Below are 15859 nucleotides of genomic sequence, written 5' to 3'. Positions count from 1 at the left end.
TTATCTGAAAAGCGACTACCAACGAAGCCGCTGTGGGAAAACATTTCCATCTGTCTATTGATTCATTCGACACAATATTCGGGTCGTGTGAACGTTTCCATCATTTGGCGGATTTGGAAAACTCAAGGAACAGGCGAACAGAGATTTTCATAGGCTTCATGGGATAAGTTTTCCCAAATATTCTCTACCTGTTGATAGCCTGGGAAAACGCACTGTACTTTTCCCAATTTTCATGGGAAACCGATCGCTCCGTGGGAAATTATTTTATATTCAAGTAGTTCGAAGATCACAAGCGTGTGAAAAATCAGTCAACTCTTTCAAGGATGAGAGAAAATGCCACCAGGAAAACAGAAAATACAGTGTGTGTATCCTTGGAAATCACTACAGCACCCAAAGAAAATTCTACCTGGGAGACCTAAGACCTAAAAGAGATCAACAGGCAGCCAAAGCCGCTTGGGAAACTCTGTGAAACGCACGTTCTATTGATTTTCAAAGGTCATGGGAAAACGATCATGGATTAGGGCCAAGGCTACTTACTATATGTGGGAAAATGTCTCAAGTGGTTGTAAAATTCGACAATTAGCTAATAGGCAAACAGAAATATTAACGTAGACTCTAGCCAGAAAATTCTGCTTATTACGGTGATCTTTGTGTGGCAGGATTACCGGAAGCAGGTTCGTTTCCTCCGGAAACGGCGATCCCAACAGGAAATTGATTTTGTTGCCACTCGAAATTGTATTTGCTCAAACAGGAAATTGATTTCTAATCTTACGTTTCCAATTTCCGGTTCAGCTTCCGTTCCTTTTTTAAACAAATAAATATTGATCTTTGGGCAACCTGCCGGGACCTATGTTTTTTGTTTTCTTTTTTTCTGCCGCTTTTTTATGTTTTTTCCTGGAACGACAACGACCACATGCTGAGATTTCTGCCGAGGCGTGAGAATGTTTCGGCTTAATTGGGCTGCTTTCTACTAGGGAACCAGCAAGCGCAACACAATGATTCCTTGCATTCCATTTTTTCAGGATAATGCCACGTGATATATGAAACCTTAGCAACATCTTTGATTTTTGTATGGGTTCGGTTCCTTCGAGGATTTTTTTATTACTCTTAAGATGTTCTGGTGTTAAAAGATGCCGTGAGAACATTGACAAATAGTGGAATACAAAATTAGTTTTGGTTATCAGGCAAGCAGAGCAGGAGAGAAGGTGAATGATTTGTTGCCAGGATGCTTTTAAGGATTCTGATATGCAAATTCGATTAAAAAAGCAGCCATTCGATTAAAATTGCTAACAGGCACACAGTTTTGCCAGCAAGCAATCGCACACAATTTCGTCTTACCTTTCGTTACCTTACCTTTATACCTGGAGGAAAGTCAAGGTAAGAAGTTGCCAAAAAAAAACTACCACCAAACTATTGAGTTACATTTCTCATTCCAGGAGACATTTTCAACCCTAAGGTCGTTAGTTATCCAAACGAAAAATGTCTTGAGCGTTACCAGGACAACAGCAATCCTAGAAAGAGCCAAGATATTGTGCGCTCCTTACGCTTGAGGGATGTTTCTCGGATGGCATTCAAGAGGTACCTGAAGAATTCTCCCAGTCGTGCAATGTCTTGGTTTATATTAGGCCAACAGCGAAACGTAGCAGCGATTCGCCTGGCAGGTCGATTCTTCAGGTCGGATTGTGTGCCCAAGAGGGTTGAAAGTGTCAGTTTTTTTAAGCGGCTTACAGAAAAACCAAGGCAAGATCTTGGCGTTGATCTCTTCCAGATCACTGAGACCAAAGATATCTCTCTCATCAATTGTGTGGTGATGGTGGTGGGCGTGTTCGTTCCCGTTCCCGTTCCCGGCTGTGGGAATCCTTCCAGAGCAGGTAACATTCCTTACCTCAAGCGTGAGAATTTCAAACAAATTCTGTTGATCTTTCAGCAGGCGAACAGAAGAGACGACAGCATCCGCACCTCCCAGCCCGCCTCCTTTGGGCTTACGCACTGAGCGTGTGAATCGGAGAGCTACAAGAAAACATAAAAAAAGAGAGACAAAACGAACAAGCCGAAAAAAAAAAAAAACGAAAGTTGCGCGTGAGAGTGAGAGGCAGCGAGGATCGCGTGGGAATAAATGCTGGCCAAGAATGTAACGTATTTTTTCCCACAGCTCCTGCAGGTAAGGGCTCCCCCCCCCCCTCTCACGTACCCACTCCTTTTCTCGCTCGTTCGTTGCCTCTGCCTTGCTCGCACTCAAATGATATGCACAGGCTTAAATTAGTTGTTAATTGTCTTGTCTGCTGTCCCTCTCCCGTTTTGGCATGTGCTCGCGTGAGAACTTTCCAGCCAGAGTCTGGAAACGGGAACAGGCGAACAGCAATGGCAGCGCGTGGATTCCAGTTCTTCGGCTTAGCTGGAGTGTTTTCTCTCTCTCGCTCTCTCTCTCTTTCTCCTCCTCCTCCTTTTGCTCTTTCTGGCTTTCATGCTTTGCCCCGTTGGTTTTGTTGTTGCTCTTAACGAGATCCTCGGCTGCCTGGCCTGCCGCCCGATCGTTACGTTAAACGGATGTGTACTCAGTGTGTCTGTATGGCTGTATGGCTGTGTGTTTGTGTGTGTGTGTGCTTGAGGGTTTTATTTGCTGCGGAGGGTTTCGTGGTTCGCTTATGTCAACGGCGTGTGGGAAATTCTTGGCCCAAAGCCGTTACAAGACCAAATTCAGACACGTTGAGCTGATCGTGAGAACTTTTCATGTTGGCCCAAAGTTGAGCATCAGGAAAGCAGAAATGGCATGAAGGTTGTGTGTCGATCGTTGTAAACGGAATGCATTGGAACGCTGGAAGGTCATGCTTATCAGGAGGCTATGCTATCTATGGTGAATGCAGAAACTGCCAGAAAACTCTGTTCTTTGAAGAAAACGTTTTCCAATTAATTATTATAGAAGTGAAAATGTGGCCAGTTCTGCTTATAAATATCTTATTGGTATTGCGAATCTGCTGCCATCAAGCATAAAAGTAGCAATCACATGCCCCCTTCCCTTTTCCCTTTCCCTTTCCACACTGATTCAAATTTGACTTCAACCACCACCACCGTCGGCACCAATAAGAACTCAACGAAATCCAAAGAAACTTCATTTCCCAAAAATAAACATCTTTTCACCCTACTCCAAGGCCCTGCTGGCCTGTTCGGCCTCAAGACATTTACAAGCATCAAATTACACATGAAGCGACACAAAGAAAGTGCGGCACGTGCCACACGCCACAACGCCACACAAGCAACAGCAACCCCAAGAACTGTTCAGAAATAGTTTCCGACGGCGTTCACTTGCTGCGGCTGCCTGCGACCCTGTCACTTTGACAGCCAATTAGTGATCATCAGCACAGATTATCAAGTGGAAAATTATGGGGTCTCAAATTACACAGTGCCCGAGAGAGAGAGAGAGAGAGAGACACGCCCACCGACCGACACTCTCTGACAGCCTGTTGCATGGATCGGCAGCGCACTGTGCCCCAAAGGTGGAATATGACAGGTGACTGCCATGGCAACACGATCATCGCCGAGATCGCTGTGTGCGTGTGTGTGGGGGGTAAATATGTTTAACAACTTAATGAACCCTGATGTTTGTCACGATAATTTCATGTTTTTGAATAGGAACGCAGCACAGGCAGGCCGAGGACGAGGACTGGCAACCACCACTAAAGACACACTTCAGATCCAGATCCAGACGCAACCCAAGACCGAGACCAAGACCCACAATAATGGACTCAGACACGCATCGAATTACAATTGTGATTGAGCCGCAATAAGCATTCAAGCGAGTAGAGGCATGCCCCTACTTGTGGCCTCTGCGGGCCCATTCCAATTTCACGCCGTATTAAAATGAACAGGAAATCGTTACAAATTATGCAAATTGGCAGTGTGCCAACGGAAAAAGAGTTCAAAAAGTAAAGCAAACGAACAGGAGAACAGGACCAACCAGCAGGCAGGACCAACTTCTGGGATCGGCATCCTTCATGTGCCTTCTGCTGGCCTGTTCAAAATCAATTAGCAAAACAAACAAACAACTCATCCATCAAACGATGCCTGGGTCCCGTCGCCATCGCCTGTCGAGTGGCTTTTGTTCGTCTTCCAGGAACACACAAATCCCTGGGGGCACCGCCTGCGGTTTAAAGTGCAATCAAGCCGAACCACTCGATTAGGAGAGCAGCACAAGGCAGCAGTTCAGGCGAGTTATACATACAGCCGAGATTGTGGCATGGCATAAGGGTCCAAGCCCAATCTCTCTCATCTACCTGACTGGGAACAAAAATATCATCTACCTGCTGAGCTGGCTTGGTGAGTTATGAGGCGAAGACAGCTAGAAGATTCTGTTCCCCTATTCGAATGATACAGATTTAAGCCTTTGGCGCTTTTGTCCTCAGGGGGATTTGCGGTCACCAAGAGTCCACATTGCTAAAGAGTTAGAGGTCACCAAACCAAAGCATTCGAATGGGGAAGCATAGAAGTAAGTAGGAGAAGAGAAGAGCGTGGGAAGTCCATGGAAGCTACATCATTGTTTGCCTAATCCCAGCGATCATAAATCATAATTAGAAAATCACTGAATCATGCATAAAGTGTAGCAAACGAACAGGTGAACAGCGCTGGGGAGCAAGGCGATCTCCACTCCAGTTCCAACTGAAAGAACGCGCAGCATCCGTCCATTAACGTCATGCAGCCAGCAGAGCATCATCATTATCGAGCATCCAATTATCTCAGCTCTGGCGATGATTGCCACTGATGCGCATCGATGCATAATTTTCGAACAGGTTCTCAGCATCCACAAAGAGGGGTCAGCAGAGGAGTGGAAGCGATCGATGCTCCGCCAGGTAGGCGGCAGGCATCGCTTGTTGGCAAGGAAATCATTGAAGCGCATTCATGTGTATCTTGGGAACAGGCTAACAATAATTGCAGGCTGAAGATCAGGCTCTGCTGCCCAAAAGGTCAAAGCAAAGGTTTTCCAATAGAGATCATTAGTAGAGAAATAATAAATAGATGAAAATCAATGAAGCGTGACCAAGCGCATAAAAACCAACAGGTTAACAGGAAGAAAAGAAAGCGTAGGAGTACAAACTGTTCCTGGAGATCGCCTGCAGCATCACCTTGGGATCAGTGAAGCGTTAAGAATTGGTTCAAAATAACAGGGCTTCAAAGGTTCTAACTAGGCCAAAATGGCAGAAGGTTTCGGGCAGGATTTTATCTATTCCAAATCGACCTATTTCAAGCGTTGTTTCCCTATTCCAATGCTACAGTTTAAGGCAGGTTAACCCTTAACCCTTTGGGCAGAAGTATTTGTGGGTGTTGATGATGCAACAGTGTGACCTGGGATGGGCCTGGGAACATTGGGAAAAGAGTTAAAGGTCACGAAACTGTAGCATTCGAATAGGCACACAGCATCCTGTGCAGGCAACTAATCTTGGAAAAACAGATGTGTCGATCTACCTGCTTATCCCGTAGAACCTATTGTGGAAAATCAGCGAGTCGTGTCCCAGAGTGGATTAAGAGAACAGGGCAACATCAAAGCTAGACACGTGACGGTCGGTGGAAAAAGAGTGAAAAGGCTGAAGGTCATGGGACATTTTGAGCATAGTTCCGGGAAAAATCAGTGAAGCATGACCATAGAGATCAAACGAACAGGTTAGCAGAAAATCGGAACCCACAACCTGATCTCAGGGAAAATTAAGTGCATCCCCAGGGAGCGATTATCATTTTTAATTTTCTAATACGAGTGCATTTAGAAGATCACTGGAGCGTGACCAAGTCGAACAGGCTGACAAAATTGATAATAAGGGCACTCAGCCAACAAACCAAAACTGCATCCAGCATCCCAAATGAGCCAAATGATCTAATGCATTTGAGATGCACTCAGAGGATCACTGGAGCGTGGAACAGGCTAGAGCGAACAGGCTGTCATCACTTGTAGTAGGAGGAAAACTGCATCCAGCATTCCAAATGGGAAAACAATCAGCCGAACAATCAGTGAAATGCACCCAAAACACGCACCCATTGAATTCCCACAATCCATCGTTAAATATAGCCCCGTATAAACGCAATGGGGGTCTGAAAACTTCATTCAGCATCCACAGGGAAATGCACTGTGGGAGAGAACATCATCGCAGATCACTGGAGCGTGAGCAAACCGAACAGGCTCACAAAATTAGGAATAGGCGGGGGCCAGCATCCCAAATAAAAACTGAAGTTGTGTTATTCCTTGGGATGCAATTGGGGCAGATCACTGGAGCGTGGCCAAACCGAACAGGCTGACACAGCTAATAGTAGGGGAGAAGAACGGAACAACAAAACCATTGACCCCAAATCAGTGACCCTCCTTCGAGAAGATCACTGGAGCGTGGCCAAAGCGAACAGGCTGGCATCTTTAATAGTAGCGAGAAAACTGCATCCAGCATCCCACACAACAAAATGCACACTCAACCAATCACACAATGTGTGTACGAGTATGTATGAATGCACTTGTATAAATCCCACATCCATTTGTTAAATATAACCCAAGCCCAAGGGCCCTGGTGGTCCAAAACTACCTGCAGCTGCAGTGGGAAAAATCTTCAGACTGCACTCACTGGGATGCAGTTGCAGCCGAGATGCGGCTGCACTCTGCTGTTCGCCTGTTCAAAGGTTACACTCGGATGCACTTCGACAATGCATCGCGGCCCGATGATCATTGCATGTGTGGGAGTAGCAGAGCAGATGAAGAGCGCGCCCCCAGCAGCGCAGCCCTGATGCAGATCACACAATGGCCAATGAAACTCCCGCGGATGTACTTTACTTCTACGGGCAAAAGAGTTGAATGATGCAAATGTGTAGCACTTCAACAGGCAAACAGAAACCGAAGAAGCGCCTACACTCACTCGCAAAAGTACAGCATCATGTTGTAGCATCCCACATAAATGGTAATGTAATAAATGGTATTCCCCAAAAGGGTTGGCGCTGGCTGCATGCAAATGTGTAGCATTTCAACAGGTCAACAGCAGCCGTTAGAATGCCACCGAATCTAGGCAGCAGGTAGCACCCTATCTACGCATAGATTACCTGCTGGCACTTCTGTGGCCCTGGTTGGAACTCAAAAACCAAAACAAACGGGAAAATATTAAACAAATAATGATTGGTCATGCCCCATGGGGGTCCCCCGCTCTCGCTTTTGTTTCGCTCTCTCTCTCTCTCTCTCTGCACTTCTCGATCGTGATTTTGGGGGAAAAACTGTAGCATTTCAATAGGGTGCCAGAAATAGAAGAGCCACGAAAGAGCCAGAAGTCTTGGCTGTAAATCGGAAAAGAAAATCCCAAAATGTTTCAGCAGGTAGTCGGTGGCAAGTGGCAAGTGAAATATGTGTTGTGTGGTGCGTTTACTGCCCGCACGCACTGTGCGCCTAGTGAATTTCAATTAGTTAAACAAACAACAAATTGTTGCTCAACATTTTCCACACTTTTAAAACAAATTATTGACTTTCCCAGAAAGAGCTGTCGGCGTGGGCGTGGGCGTGGCTAGCTACGATCTTCTCTTTTCTTTCACTTAACAATAGACCCGAAAATGAGAGGAGCAAAGAAAATTTTCCCAGACCATGCAACGAGGCGTGTAAAAATCTCGGCTCTGTCGGCTAGTGGCAGCGCCTGTTCGCCCAGTCGTCTGTTACACTTGGTTACACTCTGGGGGTCGATGGGAGCTCTGGCTCTGGGATGCTGCAGCGCGGGCCCTGGGTCAGGGCAGTCGTTGTCTCGCTTCGCCGCATGCGAGTGCGTGCAACGCGTGGGCGAACCGAACTATCAGCGCGGGGTATGGGAAACGCTGGAAGCGGAACGAGATCGTTGCTGGATTTTGTGTGCGCCTGCTACAAATCAAGACCTTGGCTCCAAATCGATCTTACTCACAAAAGCGGAGGGGCCCCAATCGCATTGAGGCGGCGGCCCCCCCAAAAACGTCTTGAGATCTTCTAAAGTTACGAGTGTTTCTACGAGTTTTTCTTCCTACCATTTTCTCTGCTGGCCTAATCGTTTTCAAGACCTTTGACTTTCGATTTCGTTGGAGACCTTCCCCAAGACCTTGGACTGCCCCCTCCCCACCCGCTCGAAACTAGAGTGTTGACACTTTGGCACAAGAAATTAATCATAATTTTGATGGAAATTACAAAAATTTCTGATCTCTGGGCACAGGGCACCAGCAAAACATGGAAGAGCAGGCGGCGCGGGCGTGCGGTATGCTCAACTGATTGCCGCTGCACTTTTACAGTTGTAAATATGTATATGGTCGTCTCGCTTGCTCGCTCATTCTTATCACTGTGACGTCGCTGGCAAGTGGAAAGGGCAATGGGCAAGTGATTTCTTTTCCTCTCGCTCTGTCTCACTCTGTGGAATGCTTGATGGTGGGAGCTGTTTATTTGTTTGCTTCTTTCTCTTTCTTTTTATTCTCTTATTCTCTGTTCTATTTTCAGCTTGAGGGCTGAATCAATAGATCACCATTTTAAGGAGCACTGGGCCGAAAGCAGTGTATCAGCTGATTTCAACAAGTTCTTATGCTCATCTTCGGTCAGTGGCAACTCCATAATGTGGCTAATTCCGTTGGCTGTGACCCGACAGGGCACAGAAAGTACCACACTGTCCTTTAGACAGTACAGTCCCTTCACATCTGTACCCACGCAGCACACTTTGCCGGTATTCTGCAGCATGCAGGCCACCACATCTGAGGTAGTCAACCCCACGGCCCAATTTGTATAGCCCTTGGCCTTGCTCACGTGCACTCCGGCATTTAGGATGCCATCGACGAGGTCCGACCATTTCTCCGCATCCTTGGCCGTGCCCAAATCCTTCACGATGTCGCTCAGTCGAATCCCACCCACCGTGACACTGGACCACACGGGCACGGCGGTACTGCCATGCTCGCCTATAACATAGCCCTTGACATCCGATGTGGGAACCTTGAGGCGTTTCGCGATTAGATAACGAAAGCGGGCCGTGTCCAGGTGGCAGCCGGTGGTGAAGCACCGATGCTTCTCCAGGTTCCCGATGCGCTGCACAGCAAAGGTCATCACATCGGCTGGATTGCAGATGACAATGAAGACCGCCTTGGGGCTCAATTTGGCCAGCTTGGGTACCACCGACTTGAGAATCTCAACCGTTTTATGCATCACGTCCAGGCGAGATCGAGTTTTGCCTGAAGGCCTCGCACCCGCTGTAATAATAATAACATCGGAATTCTTGGTACGATTTCCATCACCACAGGCTCGGACAATCGGATTGCCCAGGAAGGCAGACGCATGGGAGAAATCCAACGCCTCCGAGGTGGCCAAATCGTATTTCACATCATGGATAACCAGATTTTTGGTGAGGTTGCGCGCCAAAAGAAATGCCGCAACTGCAGTTCCGACCTGGCCCGAACCTACCACGGTTATCTTAAACGATGGCGTCGGCTTGAAACCCTCCAGCGGCTTCATCACGCTGTCGAATGAGGAAGCGGCACGTACTAACTTGTTGCCAATGCCATCGCAACTTGTCAACAGCCGCCGCACCCACAAGCTGGCCATCATTTTCGAAACTATAATTTTGAGTAGTTTGTAACCGAAAAGTTTTGAATTTTGATGTGCTACCGATAAATGACCAGTGCTGCAAAGCAACGTTGCTCAGCACTGTCAAATCTGGTCACACCATAAACAGGGTTTTTCGTCGGGACTTTCTGTCGTTTTTCATTGCAACAATGTCCTTTACATCAAAGCAATCAAAAAAAAAAAAAAGAGTCCTCAAAAATTTGTCCTTAGTATAAGTCAAAGTATTCAACTGTTTAAATAGAGGGAGGTTAATGTAAATACCAATTCCATTCATATATATATACATAGAAAGATATACGTTTGTACATAATTTTATCGTAATAAAAAGTTCTCTGAAAAACATAAATTTATTGCCAAAGTTGATAGTACGTTCGTCAGTTGTCGCTTTGGAGTTTAGCGGCAGGGTATTGTGGCTATGTGGTCTTGGATTCTGATTTGGAGCATTCAGGGTATTCACTTATCGGTGTGCCATCAGCAGCCGACATTCTACTCTATAACGGAAGAAAAAAAATGAACCGAAAAAATTTTTAAAACGCGTAATTTTCGTTTAAATTGTTCAATTTGTAAACAATAACAAAGCTACCCATTGCTTTTAGCTAATTGCATTCTATTTTTTTACATTTTTCCCATTATTTTACATTTTTGTCCGCGATCAATTATATTTTTTCGCTTTATATCAGTCAGCTTTTGTCAGCGAGCAATTTGAATTTTTCGTTTCATATCAGTCAGCTTCTGTCAGCGAGCAATTAAACTTTTTCGTTTCATATCAGTCAGCTTTTGTCAGTGAGCAATTGGAACTTTTCGTTTCATATCAGTCAGCTTTTGTCAGCGAGCAATTGCGATTTATTCGTTTCATATCAGTCAGCTTTTGTCAGCGAGCAATTCGGATTTTTCGTTTTATATCAGTCAGCTTTTGTCAGCGAGCAATTCTAATTTTTTTCGCTTTATATCAGTCAGCTTTTGTCAGCGAGCAATGAGAATTTTTCGTTTCATATCAGTCAGCTTTTGTCAGCGAGTAATTGCGTTTTTTCGTTTCATATCAGTCAGCTTTTGTCAGCGAGCAATTATAATTTTTTCGCTTTATATCAAACAGCTTTTGTCAGCGAGCAATTGGAACTTTTCGTTTCATATCAGTCAGCTTTTGTCAGCGAGCAATGCGATTTTTTCGTTTCATATCAGTCAGCTTTTGTCAGCGAGCAATTATAATTTTTTCGCTTTATATCAAACAGCTTTTGTCAGCGAGCAATTGGGATTTTTCGTTTCATATACGTCAGCTTTTGTCAGCGAGCAATTCGAATTTTTTCGTTTCATATCAGTCAGCTTCTGTCAGCGAGCAATTCGAATTTTTCGTTTCATATCAGTCAGCTTTTGTCAGCGAGCAATTGGGATTTTCCTCTCATATCAATCAGCTTTTGTCAGCGAGCTATTGGGATTTTTCGTTTCAAATCAGTCATCTTTTGTCAGCGAGCAATGAGTAATAAAAACATTTTTTTTTTTTTTTTTAAATTTTATTACATTTTTACATTTATTTTTACATTTTTCCTAAATTTTAACATTTTTTTTTTAATTAAAAAAATTTTTTTAAAAGTATCGACACTAATCATACAGTATATAAATTTATTGACAGAGTTGCAAAGTATTTCTCGAAACTGAAATGGTATTTATTTTTTGGCCGGTTGGTATTTTGTATCGTTATCGTCAGGGTGATTGGCGTGTTTTGTTTTTTTGCATTTATAACTAAATAAAACTCGAAAATGTCGCGCAAAGAAGCCCTCTCGCAGTTTATCAACCAAATCCATGGCCGCCCCGTGGCCGTGAAGCTGAACAATGGCGTGGACTATCGTGGTGAGTCTTCTTTTAAAAAATGCCGGCTAACATCACGTTAACAATCACACTCTCTCATCTCTCTTCCTTTCGCCTATCCCCGCAGGTGTGCTGGCCTGCTTGGATGGCTATATGAACATTTGCCTGGAGCAGACGGAGGAATACGTAAACGGTCAGCTGAAGAACAAATACGGCGACGCATTCATCCGCGGCAACAACGTCCTCTACATATCCACGCAGAAACGGAGAGTGTAGCCATAGAACTTAAGTTTATTTCATAAATACAACCGAAACTCCGTTCTGTACACCGTACAATCTGTATGTATGTAGTTCGCTCAACTGGGATAGTGTGGCGTGCCAAACTCCTGGGGGATGGCTCCGAAGTGGCGCAGCTGCCGGACAGAATAGCCAGAGCCTAGGGCGGCTATCAAACGTTCGCCGCGGAAGCCGAACTTGCGCTCGTAGTTTGGCCGCCAGGATCGACCAAAATGTGGGTCGAAGGGGATCTCGCTGGCCTGCTGGAAGGGTGAGTTGCCGAAGAATAGGCGGTCTACGTAGTCCAGTACGGCCTTCTTCTTCTGAAAGTGCACGAGCAGGGGACTGGCGGTGGCAGCGGTGCGCGGATCCTGTGAGGCCAGGTTCTTGAAGTACTGAAAATTTGCCAGATCCACGTTCGAGAAGTCAAATACCTCGTGAAAGTCATGCAGCGTGGCTTGGACGGCGGGCACCTGCAGGCACTGGGGATTCAAGGGCAATGTTAATGCGGTGATTAGTGGATAATTAAGCACTTACCATTACCACGGCCAGTGCAGCAATTAAGACGTATTTGCACATTGCAATTGATACGATTGATCCACTCCCAGCGACGACACCTCGACTCTTCCTCAAACGGAACTAAACTGATTTGAATAAATTCGGCCAACTGCATGCGCCCAGGCCAAGCCACAGAGAGTGTGGTGTCCAGTGTGTGATTTGCAATCAGTCGCCAGCTCTTGTATTTTGTTGTAATCCATTACCCAATCCCACATGACACAGTGTCCGCCGCTGCCCAGCCAAATGTAACAACCGCCACAGCCATGGCGGGGTAATTAATTGATATGCATGTCGCATCAGCAGCCGTGTTCCAATCAATGCGCCCCGATTCGGGTTGGCTCTGCCACCGCTTCGAGCATTTACATTTTATCACTCGAGGGCGACCCACTGCAGATAGTAGATCTTAATGATTCGTCTTTGTTAGCAACGAACCGAACCACACTACTCGCTGGTATTGAAAATAGGGCAGCCCGAGACCAAGTGGATTTTTTACTATTTATTTATGTATAAATTTCAATTCAAAAACTAAACCTGCGGGATATGAGTGCAAAAATACAACTTATAAGCTTTGTTTGTCTCAAGCGAGCATGCCTGCACAATCGTTGACTTGCATTGAAACCAGCTAGCTGACTGCATTTAAAGCCTCAGTGATTCTGTTTGGAGCAACAAATTAAACCAAGGCTCTCGTGCGAAAATACTTTAAAAAAAATATCGAATTACATAGTTATCCTTCAGTTTTGTTGTCTACTTTTGTTGATGTGTGTGTGTGTGGCCTGACTTTGCTCTTTTCGTTTATTATTTGTTAAATCACATTCCTATTATATTTATGTATGTATGTACCATTTGATTGATAGATTGCCAAAGGAATTAATGCCTTCTCGTTAGTTACTCTTCCTCGCTTCAAACTAAAAATTTCACTTAATTAACATTCTTGAATCAAAAATTCTTAATCAAAACAGAAACGTGGCGGATTTTGGTTAACCTGCAGAACAGTGAAGAGATTTCAATAGCGCTCGTTTTAGTTGGCCCAGGACAAAAGTTGCTTCATGACGGGATCATCTGAAAATGAAATTAAACGAGTTACAATGTGATGATATGAAGGCATACACAAGACATCGACAATACATACCATCATCGGCCGCTTCAGCTGTGGTTGTAGTGTTAGTCGTAGTTGTGGCCTTCTTCTTCTCTTTGGCCTTCTCGGGCAAGTCCTCTGTGGGGGCCTCGGGCAATGTGGGCGCTGGCTCGGGAATGCCAATGATTTCCTTATCAAAGTTCTCCTGTTCCAGTTCGTCGAGTTCCCGCTCGAGATCTTCGTCGTCCAGATCGGCACCAAAGGCGACTGGGTTGGAAATGGCATCGGATATCTCACGGGCCACATCCTGCTGCTCGGCAATATCATCCATCATGTCATGGACCTTGTCCACATCCCTGCGCATTAAGTGAAACAATCACGTTAGTTTTTGCATCTCATCAGGTCGATGGTCGAATGAATACTCACATGTGCTGGTGGGCATTCTTGAGCGCATCCGCAGCATCCTTCATTGTGGTCAAGACGGCAGTGTTCGTGTTGGCGCTCTCCAAAGCCTCGCGCTGCATCTCAATGGTGGACAGGGTGCCATCGATCTGCTGCAGCTGCTTCTCCAGCCGCTTCTTCTTTTTGAGGGCTTGCAGGGCCACTGAAAAGGCGACAAGTTTGCAGGTGAGTCTTGGGCAAAGGTGGCACGTTTCGCTAAGATGTTAAGGCCAATTTTTGATTATTTTGAATCGAATTACTCTACGGCATGACTAATGTCTGGTTTAGTAACAAAAGGAATGTTCATATTACGTTCTGAGCATATGCGGACACATCCAGGCATCAAATGGTATGCGGGTGAGAAAGGCGAAGAAATACAATCGTTATACTAGATAATTCTATTCAAGCATAATTACATGTCTAGCATGGCAGTGGCTGAGGGGTTGGGAAGGCCTCAACCACAACAAAAACAAAGCAAATATGAGTCATTTTTTCTATGGATATTTATGGTGCTGATTTGCGGCCACAGGGGATCTCCATCAGCGTAGCTCCAGGATGGCAGCCACACGAGTACATACCTCTTTTGTTTTTGGATGCATTTTTTCGGGCAGTACTCAGTTCGTCCTCGATCTTCGCCTCGAGAAACTCCTGCTTCTTGATGAGCATGTTTTCCGTTTCCCGCAGCTTCTGTATTGCCTCCCCCGTCGTTGGGGCCACATCCTTCTTGCCGCCGAACATTTTCCCAAAGAAACTCATCTTTGTTTTTTCTGTTTTCACGCCCAAAGCCCCTGGAATCCTAGATTAAAGTATGGTTTTTCACTTTTTTGCGTCTCCTTTTTGCTGTCTGGCCGAGTTGTCTTGTTCGAATAGCGATGCGTCATCACGATACCACGACATATCGATAGCTCACTATCGCACGCACTATCGTCTGTTGGTGGACGATACTATCTGCAGGCGTGCAGCTGTGCACGACGCTGAAAAAATAATAATAATTGTCAAATAAAATGGCAAACAGGACAGTTAAGGAGGCCAAAAACGTGCACGGCACCAATCCGCAGTATCTCATCGAAAAGATCATACGTTCCCGCATCTACGACTCCAAGTACTGGAAGGAGCAATGTTTTGCACTCACAGCCGAGTTGTTAGTGGACAAAGCCATGGAATTGCGATTTGTCGGCGGCGTCTATGGGGGAAACATCAAGCCCACGCAGTTCCTTTGCCTCACACTGAAGATGTTGCAGATTCAGCCGGAGAAGGACATTGTGGTGGAGTTCATCAAGAACGAGGAGTTCAAGTATGTCCGTGCATTGGGCGCGTTCTATCTGCGACTCACCGGCGTCGCCCTCGACTGTTACAAGTATCTGGAGCCCTTGTACATCGACAACCGCAAGCTGAGACGCCAAAATCGAGCCGGACAGTTCGAGATCGTCTACATGGACGAGTACATAGATGAGTTGCTGCGAAATGATCGCGTCTGCGACATTATACTGCCTCGAATACAGAAGCGCACCATTCTCGAGGAGAACAACGAGATTGAACCGAAGGTGTCGGTCCTGGATGAAGACCTGGACGACGAGCTACCCAGTGAGGATGAGAAGCCGGACGACCGAGAAGCGAATCGGACGAACGAAAACTCGACTTCATCTGTACGACGACCACGAAGGGCTCGCTCAAAATCCAAGTCGCGCAGCCGGGAGCGGGACCGCCGTCCAGCCCAGAGCAACAATACTCGATCTCGCGACTACTACGACGAACTGGAGGAGTTTGAGCGGCAGCGCAATCGCACCCGCAATCGCGACACCCAGCACGGGGACCGGCGACAGCCAGCAGCACGTCAGGATCGGGATAGAGAGCGCCAGGATCGGGACAGAGATCAACGCCAGGACAGGGATAGAAAGCCCCAGATTCGGGACAGAGAGCGCCAGGATCGAGACCGAATGCGCGAGCGAGAACGATATGGCGAAAGAGAGCGACGGGAGCGAGATAATGGCTCCCGCCACGACCAGCGGGAGAGGGACACGCGAAACGAGCGCGACCGGCGTCGCCATTAAAAATAATTGAAATAATTGTAATATTGACCACTAAAAATCACCCAAACCGCCAAACTCTCGGTATTTTTATTTGCCCCAAGTTGGCAG

The 15859-nt window shown here is 46.0% G+C and overlaps 5 protein-coding genes across 7 annotated transcripts; 2 read left to right on the top strand and 3 right to left on the bottom strand.

Annotated features, from left to right (window-relative positions):
* Positions 1–8114: 8114 nt before the first annotated feature.
* Positions 8115–9629, bottom strand: LOC111081957 (L-lactate dehydrogenase B chain-like). The gene has a single exon (XM_022378128.2). It carries the CDS (start codon positions 9548–9550, stop codon positions 8480–8482), a length of 1071 nt encoding a protein of 356 aa, XP_022233820.2. The 5' UTR covers positions 9551–9629; the 3' UTR covers positions 8115–8479.
* Positions 9630–11182: 1553 nt separating this feature from the next.
* On the bottom strand, positions 11183–12603 carry LOC111075635. 2 transcript variants are annotated; one of them, XM_022369067.2, is made up of 2 exons: positions 12185–12603; positions 11183–12129 (listed from the first exon to the last, which is right to left on the bottom strand). In XM_022369067.2, the coding sequence occupies exons 1-2, from the start codon at positions 12224–12226 to the stop codon at positions 11728–11730; spliced, it is 444 nt and encodes a 147-aa protein (XP_022224759.2). In that variant the 5' UTR covers positions 12227–12603; the 3' UTR covers positions 11183–11727. The 2 variants fall into 2 exon arrangements, with proteins under 2 accessions (XP_022224759.2, XP_022224760.2); XM_022369068.2 differs by having other exon boundaries at positions 12191–12603.
* Positions 11249–11704, top strand: LOC111075636 (U6 snRNA-associated Sm-like protein LSm6). Its single transcript, XM_022369069.2, has 2 exons — positions 11249–11413; positions 11499–11704. Exons 1-2 carry the CDS (start codon positions 11323–11325, stop codon positions 11645–11647), a joined length of 240 nt encoding a protein of 79 aa, XP_022224761.1. The 5' UTR covers positions 11249–11322; the 3' UTR covers positions 11648–11704.
* An 83-nt stretch (positions 12604–12686) lies between the features above and the next one.
* LOC111075634 (charged multivesicular body protein 4b) lies at positions 12687–14595 on the bottom strand. Of its 2 annotated transcripts, XM_041593281.1 has the most exons (5): positions 14300–14595; positions 14034–14036; positions 13707–13884; positions 13335–13636; positions 12687–13264 (listed from the first exon to the last, which is right to left on the bottom strand). In XM_041593281.1, the coding sequence occupies exons 1-5, from the start codon at positions 14475–14477 to the stop codon at positions 13224–13226; spliced, it is 702 nt and encodes a 233-aa protein (XP_041449215.1). In that variant the 5' UTR covers positions 14478–14595; the 3' UTR covers positions 12687–13223. The 2 variants fall into 2 exon arrangements, with proteins under 2 accessions (XP_041449215.1, XP_022224758.2); XM_022369066.2 differs by lacking the exon at positions 14034–14036 and having other exon boundaries at positions 14300–14593.
* Positions 14596–14644: 49 nt separating this feature from the next.
* On the top strand, positions 14645–15826 carry LOC111075633 (pre-mRNA-splicing factor 38). Its single transcript, XM_022369064.2, has one exon. It carries the CDS (start codon positions 14726–14728, stop codon positions 15770–15772), a length of 1047 nt encoding a protein of 348 aa, XP_022224756.2. The 5' UTR covers positions 14645–14725; the 3' UTR covers positions 15773–15826.
* The last annotated feature ends 33 nt before the right edge of the window (positions 15827–15859 follow it).

Source organism: Drosophila obscura, unplaced genomic scaffold (genome assembly GCF_018151105.1).
Source record: "Drosophila obscura isolate BZ-5 IFL unplaced genomic scaffold, ASM1815110v1 contig_186, whole genome shotgun sequence".
NCBI lineage: Eukaryota > Metazoa > Arthropoda > Insecta > Diptera > Drosophilidae > Drosophila > Drosophila obscura.
Note: the sequence above shows the minus strand (reverse complement) of the source record. Positions and strands in the feature narration are given on the sequence as shown.

What these genes read in the sequence shown, in the direction of transcription:
- LOC111081957 (XM_022378128.2), bottom strand. Translation starts at nt 9,550, where the DNA reads ATGATGGCCAGCTTGTGGGTGCGGCGGCTGTTGACAAGTTGCGATGGC.
- LOC111075633 (XM_022369064.2), top strand. Translation starts at nt 14,726, where the DNA reads ATGGCAAACAGGACAGTTAAGGAGGCCAAAAACGTGCACGGCACCAAT.
- LOC111075634 (XM_041593281.1), bottom strand. Translation starts at nt 14,477, where the DNA reads ATGAGTTTCTTTGGGAAAATGTTCGGCGGCAAGAAGGATGTGGCCCCA. An exon ending in AAGAATGCCCACCAGCACAT is followed by an intron (nt 13,637 to 13,706) that starts GTGAGTATTCAT and finishes CTTAATGCGCAG; the next exon opens with GGATGTGGACAAGGTCCATG. An exon ending in AGCTGAAGCGGCCGATGATG is followed by an intron (nt 13,265 to 13,334) that starts GTATGTATTGTC and finishes TTTCATTTTCAG; the next exon opens with ATGATCCCGTCATGAAGCAA.
- LOC111075635 (XM_022369067.2), bottom strand. Translation starts at nt 12,226, where the DNA reads ATGTGCAAATACGTCTTAATTGCTGCACTGGCCGTGGTAATG. An exon ending in CTGCACTGGCCGTGGTAATG is followed by an intron (nt 12,130 to 12,184) that starts GTAAGTGCTTAA and finishes TTGAATCCCCAG; the next exon opens with TGCCTGCAGGTGCCCGCCGT.
- LOC111075636 (XM_022369069.2), top strand. Translation starts at nt 11,323, where the DNA reads ATGTCGCGCAAAGAAGCCCTCTCGCAGTTTATCAACCAAATCCATGGC. An exon ending in CAATGGCGTGGACTATCGTG is followed by an intron (nt 11,414 to 11,498) that starts GTGAGTCTTCTT and finishes CTATCCCCGCAG; the next exon opens with GTGTGCTGGCCTGCTTGGAT.